Raw genomic sequence first — 7500 nt, 5'->3', positions numbered from 1 at the left:
TACCTATTATTGGGGTCATAATAGGTTTTATAAGCAGTGTAGAGCTTTTACAGTATGCATTTCATTAATGGAAAATAATAGGTAACAAAAGAAGTTGGGGAGAACGCTTTAAAAGTTCTGACGACTGTCTAAGTAAATCAACTTTTTTCCTCCCCAAATTCTTAGGCTTGAAGATGCAGTGGACGCCAGAGCATGCCCAGTGGCCAGAACAGCACTTTGACATCACCTCAACCACTCGGTCTCCTGCCCACAAAGTCGAAGCCTACAGAGGTCATTTGCAGCGCACCTATCAGTATGCCTGGGCGAATGACGACATATCTGCTCTGACTGCATCTAACCTACTAAAAAAATATGCAGAGAAGTATTCCGGCATTTTGGAAGGTCCCGTGGACCGACCTGTACTCAGCAACTATTCGGATGCACCATCAGGACTGGTGAACGGTCGGAAAAATGAAAGTGAACCCTGGCAGCCTTCCTTGAATTCGGAAGCTGTTTATCCCATGAACTGTGTTCCAGATGTTATCACTGCCAGCAAAGCTGGAGTCAGTTCAGCCCTTCCTCCGACAGATGTCTCTGCGAGTATAGGGAGCTCTCCTGGGGTAGCCAGCAACCTGACAGAACCTAGTTACTCAAGTAGTACCTGTGGAAGCCACACCGTACCTAGTCTTCATGCAGGGCTCCCATCTCAGGAATATGCCCCAGGATACAATGGATCATATTTGCATTCTACTTACAGTAGCCAGCCAGCACCTGCACTTCCTTCACCTCATCCATCTCCTTTGCATAGCTCTGGGCTACTACAGCCCCCGCCACCACCTCCTCCGCCACCAGCCTTGGTCCCAGGCTACAATGGGACTTCTAACCTCTCCAGTTACAGCTATCCGTCTGCTAGCTATCCTCCTCAGACTGCTGTGGGGTCTGGGTACAGCCCTGGTGGGGCACCGCCTCCACCTTCAGCATACCTGCCTTCAGGAATTCCTGCTCCCACTCCCCTACCCCCCACCACTGTTCCTGGCTACACCTACCAGGGCCATGGTTTGACACCTATTGCACCGTCGGCTCTGACAAACAGTTCGGCAAGTTCTCTCAAAAGGAAAGCTTTCTATATGGCAGGGCAAGGAGAAATGGACTCCAGTTATGGAAATTACAGCTATGGCCAACAGAGATCTACACAGAGTCCTATGTACAGAATGCCCGACAACAGCATTTCAAACACAAATCGGGGGAATGGCTTTGACAGAAGTGCTGAAACATCATCCTTAGCATTTAAGCCAACGAAGCAGCTAATGTCCTCTGAACAGCAAAGGAAATTCAGCAGCCAGTCCAGTAGGGCTCTGACCCCTCCTTCCTACAGTACTGCTAAAAATTCATTGGGATCGAGATCCAGTGAATCCTTTGGGAAGTACACATCGCCAGTAATGAGTGAGCATGGGGACGATCACAGGCAGCTCCTCTCTCACCCAATGCAAGGCCCTGGACTTCGTGTAGCTACCTCATCCAACCACTCTGTGGACGAGCAACTGAAGAATACTGACACGCACCTCATTGACCTGGTAACCAATGAGATTATCACCCAAGGACCTCCAGTGGACTGGAACGACATTGCTGGTCTCGACCTGGTGAAGGCTGTCATTAAAGAGGAGGTTTTATGGCCAGTGTTGAGGTCAGACGCATTCAGTGGACTGACGGCCTTACCTCGGAGCATCCTTTTATTTGGACCTCGGGGGACAGGCAAGACATTATTGGGCAGATGCATCGCTAGTCAGCTAGGGGCCACATTTTTCAAAATTGCCGGTTCTGGACTAGTTGCCAAGTGGTTAGGAGAAGCAGAGAAAATTATCCATGCCTCTTTTCTTGTGGCCAGGTGTCGCCAGCCCTCGGTGATTTTTGTTAGTGACATTGACATGCTTCTCTCCTCTCAAGTGAGTGAGGAACACAGTCCAGTCAGTCGGATGAGAACCGAATTTCTGATGCAACTGGACACTGTACTAACTTCGGCTGAGGACCAAATCGTAGTAATTTGTGCCACCAGTAAACCAGAAGAAATAGATGAATCTCTTCGGAGGTACTTCATGAAACGACTTTTAATCCCACTACCTGACAGCACAGCGAGGCACCAGATAATAGTACAACTGCTCTCACAGCACAATTACTGTCTCAATGACAAGGAGTTTGCACTGCTCGTCCAGCGCACAGAAGGATTTTCTGGACTAGATGTGGCTCATTTGTGTCAGGAAGCAGTGGTGGGCCCCCTCCATGCCATGCCAGCCACAGACCTTTCAGCCATTATGCCCAGCCAGTTGAGGCCCGTTACATATCAAGACTTTGAAAATGCTTTCTGCAAGATTCAGCCTAGCATATCTCAAAAGGAGCTTGATATGTATGTTGAATGGAACAAAATGTTTGGTTGCAGTCAGTGATAAATTCTTTAGGAAAAAAATGTAATGAATGTTGGCACACACACATAAAACCTGCTATATAGGGAATAGAGCCCCTTTCCAGTAGTGTTTAAATTGCAAAGGGTACTGGGGAAGATGACGATTAAGTTGCGTCTTTAGAGTCAGGGTAGATTTGGAGGAAAAGTGCATCAAATGAGAGCTTCTGATTTGAAAGCCCCAGATGACAGAAAGCATATGTGGATGCTCAGTTCTGTTCAAGCTAGAAAACACTCACCAAGGAGCAAGGTGCAAGTGTGTTGATTTCAGAAGGACATGAACCTCGTGTGTTGATTCCATTCTGCTGTTCTCGAGATTTAGTTGCTGTCAAGTGCCTGGAGTGGTGCTTTATTTTTTGTTTGCCTCACAATTACATTGGTGGCATGTGCTAATATAAAGAGCTTTAACTTCAAACATTATCGGACTAAAGAGATGAACAGTTGTGTTATGACAGAAAACCAGATTTTTGCCATTTTAAGAGCAACAGTATTCCTCAATCCTGTCTGTTCTGCAGTATTAAGCTAAGAACAGGTAAAACAGGGTAACGGTAATCTGGACCTTAATTTCTGCAGTTCATTTCTTTTAATGTTCTTGTCTGCAAAAACTCAGGAAAGTGATTGTGATTTGTACAGTACCTCAAAGGAATGTGTTGAAAGCACTATGTACTGCTGAGAGTAATGGGATAGGCTTCAATGTTACTTTATATTAAAATGTATGTTTACCTCAACAATTGGAAAATAGCAAGGAAAATTACTTTGAATGTATCCAGAAAAATACCGAAGCGTGATACAACAGAATATTTACAGTTTAAAGTAGAAATGGAAGGATTTTTTTTAAGTTCTTTTACTAATTATGGGGAATTAACCAGAGCAGAATAATTCTTTATGTCAATAACTACAAGAGTTCTTAGTACATTGCTCCTTGATAATTAAGTAAAAATGTTCTTAAAAGGTACACTGGTTAATTGAAAGCTACTTATTCGGTTTGTGTTAGTGTCTAGACCAGTCAGCCACAAGACCTGTTTAGGACCCTGAAAGTCACAGTACCTACAAACTATGACTGCCTTTTTACTGCATAGGTGGTAGTGGTGGTGGTGGTGGTGATTTGCAAATTATCTCTTAAAACTGCTGGGAACGGTGTCATTCTATTCACTAATCTAGCTTATAGACTTGCCGTGCTATTTGATAGAATGCAGAGGATAGCAATCAAAAAACAAACACTTAAATAAAAACCAACCAACCAACTTATACACACACACACACACACACACACACACACAGAACCTCTATATCCCCTCCCTGTCTTTTTGACTCCACTCTTGTCAGTGCAATTTTGCTTCTCATTTTGAAATCTTGGCTGTAGTGCTCCTGCTTTATTTCTACCTCAGTTTTGTTACATTTTTCTTGGAAAGTAAAGTAGAAAATTGGAAGCGGACACACACACACTGCAGTGTAGCTTGGTAAACAGGTTACTTTGTTTTCTTCCATCTTTCACCATAAATCTAGTTTCCAAAAACATCAGCATGTATGCTTGTTTCCACCTCAGTCTATGACCCCCCAACCCATGTCATAAGTGGCATTTTTCTTAATTTCCTATTTTTCTCCTGTTCTCCGTCAAGTTGTTCTTTGTATCCTTTAATGCTTTATGTACAACTTTTCATTGATAGTGGGCTGATGTTTGGCAATGCTTCTGAACAGTCAGTGCAGGCTGGAGCTTTCCACAGCCACTGCCCGTGCATAGGCAGAACAGCCTGGCCTTTTGAATGTATTTTCCTGGTTTTTTTCCCCTTTCCTTTTTTAGTTTAGATATGCAGTAACAAAACTGTTGCAAAGCACTGGCATTTTATGTATTCAATAAATAAGTGATGTACATTTTTAAAAAATAATTAAATAAATGCAATGAGAAGCCCCAAGAAAGGTCTTTCTGTTTTTTTTCTTTCAAAAATTTTTACTAATCTTATTCACAATGTGAAACACTTAACATAGAGAAAGCTAATGAGAGATTTCATATTTCTGAAATTTTATGATGCTTGAACTTTACTCCCCTTTTTTATATTTTATGTTGCTAAAAACTGAGCAAATGAACCAGAATTTAACTTACTATGACATTCTGTCAACTAAAACTGTGCTTAAATATAAATATTCCATATTAAAAAGCAGTGCCTTTCATTAAGGATACAAAAAATAATACTTAAATATGTCCTCTGCTTTTCACAAGTGAATAAATGCTACAATTGTGTTCTGGGTCTACCCTGCGCATCCCTTGTAAGGAAATTCTAATATCCACATTAACTTGTAGGTTCATATTGATCTCACTGACAAGTTTACTTTTGCACAGTGCTGACCTATTTTCTGACTTTTAGACATTACATTTCATTTCCGCCAACATGCTGTGTTCACTTGAAAGCGTCTGGCAAGTTTTGACAAACCCAGTCTTATTTAGACAACTTTGGAAAATCCAATATTGACCCACATTTTTTGTGGCTAGTAAGATTTAATGCCAAATATATGACTGCACTATTGTGTTTTACGCTCATTTATAAAACTGAAAATTAATTGAAGCCATACATCTTGGCTTTTAGCTTTAAATGGCTTAAAAAATAGAGCTCTGAGTGACTTAAAAATTAGTTTGAGATACAAGTGGTCAAGAATCCATGTATTTAGACAGACGTTGAAGTCTCGTGTGATTTTCATTTAGCCTCCCGAAATCCAAGATTTGATCTCTTAGGAAATTGGGCATGTTGAAGAAATGAAGATCTGTTGGAGGAGATAAGGCTGACCTTTGAGTAGATAGTGCTCTCCTATGATTCTTTGATTCTGCATGGCAGCATTATGAGCTCTTCTATAGACTAGCTTAATAATGAGCTCTATTCTGACCATCCATTCTGGAACTTGGAGTGGGGGTGGGGTACCACAGCCTCAGAAGCGAATGTGTACAGTCGGTGATAATACAACTGAGTAATCGGGCTTCATACTCTTGGCCTCTTTTTGACTGCTAAGAATTTGGAGAAGGCTATTAATGAAGGTAAGGTAATGAGCCAGTCCAAATCCCTCACTGTGCGGCTAAGAGATTGAGCCATTCCACTTTACAGCCCCTAATTCCCTTCTTCCCAACTGCAGTAATATTTCTAACAGTGACAAAAAGGAAGTGAAGGAAACCACTTCAGTACTGGGATCAATAGAAACTCAAGAGGTATTTCATAATGACCTTATATGTGACACAAATGGAAATACTCTACACTTCTGGCATGCTTCTCCACCAAATATTTAGAACATTAGTGACAATATGAAAAACTTTGCTGACTGAGCTGATCAATTGAATGTGAAGGCAGTATACTTTAAGGCTATTTACTTTCACACGGAATGTTTATCTATTAGTCAGTTTGTATTCTACTCAAATGCAGATAGACGGGTATAATGTTTTCTTGTGCGTTTGAAACCTATCAAGGAGAAAATAAACCATTCCACTAAAATACATAGGCCAAACACCATCTGGGCAAGTGATAAAAGCTATCCAGAGGCTATGCTATGTAAAATAGCAAGGTCAATTTACATGGGTTGCATAGTACTTGGCTATGCAGTTTTCAAAAGAACACATCCAAAAAAAAAAAAAAATCCAAATTAGTTCCTATAATAGGTCTTTGTAAATTTAAATATATTTGTGGGTTGGAAAATATGTTTTAGAGACACTTAGAATTTCTTTCTCTAAAAATGTATCGAACTCCAAGCAGAAAGAGACTTCTGTAATCCCATTCTCATGTTTCTTAGGAAGAATTGGGTAGCATGATCATTGAATCTGTATTTTGCAAGTGAAAGGGACACAGTTTGTTGAACTATTGAGGCCACTAAAGTAAAGTTCTAATATATATATATATACATATATATATATATATATATATATATATATATATATGTATATATATATAATTAATGTGTGTGTTTGTATGTGTGTATGTGTGTGTTCTTTCATCACCAACTATTTGAACTTTAAAACAAACATCTACTTTTCATTATTCAGAAGCAACTTGTTACTTTCTTTCTTCATATGTGCAGAGATACACATGATCATTTTACAATCCAAAGTGTTTTTTTTTTTGAAACGTAAAGCCTTCATGAAGCACATTAGCAAACCTGGAGCTGTTAGTATTTCAGAATTCACAACCAGCTGTACTTGTGACTAACCAACACATGAACTGAAGCTCACACTCTGCTAAGACCTTTGGCTGACATTCGATTTTGAACCTGCCAGATGCATTTGTGTGAACCAGGGATACTGCATCTTTAATGAACAAGTCTCTCCTCTTTCCCCTGTTTTTAAATACAACACAAGCAGTGTAGCACTAGGCACTGCAATTGTCAAAGACAATTAGACTGGAAGCAGGAAAATTTCACCTCCCTGTCTCAGTGATATGTAGAATGTCGGCAGCATGGGTCAGCCTTGCCACAGAGTTGTGTGAGAATATATGAATCACTCCTATAGAATGTTAAATATTTATAAAATGGTTCTGTAGTACACCAAGTTTGGGAGCACATTCATTCCTTCTTGTCTTATGATACAAAAAAAAAGAAAAAAGAAAAAGTTTATTTCCGGGCTTAAAACTCTCCCTCTAATATTTCTCTCTCTTTCACCCCACCCCCCAACCACTCCTCTCTCCATCTCTCTCCTCTCCTCTCTCTCCCTCTTCTCTCTCTCTCTCTAGCTACCGTTCTCTCTTGTATGTGGATGTGTGTGTGTATGAATTTCCATTGTGGATTATATACAGTTGCTAGAGAATATTCATTTCTTTTTTTTTTCTTTTTTCATCTGACGTATATTCAAACATTGTTCTTTATAACCATTTCTACCTCATTGCTACATATTGTACATGTAGTATTTATTTGTTGTCTTTTTTTGAATGTCATGCATTTCGTAAGAAAAAGACTTGTCCTTGAACTTGAACAGTCTACCTCAAAAAGACTGTCTTTACACTGAACAGTATTAGCAACCTAAATGATAAGACGCATTAGTGAAGTGTGGCAGGGTAGATAATGCACGAGTACTTGGGATACTGATGGACTTTTAATTG

General features: G+C 40.2%; 1 protein-coding gene across 3 annotated transcripts in view; it reads left to right on the top strand.

Annotated features, from left to right (window-relative positions):
* The window catches only part of FIGN (fidgetin, microtubule severing factor), a 134172-nt gene extending 128123 nt beyond the window's left edge, over positions 1 to 6049 (top strand). For all 3 annotated transcript variants that reach the window (XM_017548084.2, XM_017548078.2, XM_037745667.1), the window contains one exon: positions 166 to 6049. In XM_017548084.2, coding sequence (XP_017403573.1) covers positions 174 to 2420 — 2247 coding nt within the window. In that variant the 5' untranslated portion in view covers positions 166 to 173 and the 3' untranslated portion in view covers positions 2421 to 6049. The remainder of the gene's footprint in view (positions 1 to 165) is intronic.
* Positions 6050 to 7500: the final 1451 nt, after the last annotated feature.

The sequence above is a fragment of the Cebus imitator genome, unplaced genomic scaffold (assembly GCF_001604975.1).
Source record: "Cebus imitator isolate Cc_AM_T3 unplaced genomic scaffold, Cebus_imitator-1.0 Scaffold10, whole genome shotgun sequence".
NCBI lineage: Eukaryota > Metazoa > Chordata > Mammalia > Primates > Cebidae > Cebus > Cebus imitator.
Note: the sequence above shows the minus strand (reverse complement) of the source record. Positions and strands in the feature narration are given on the sequence as shown.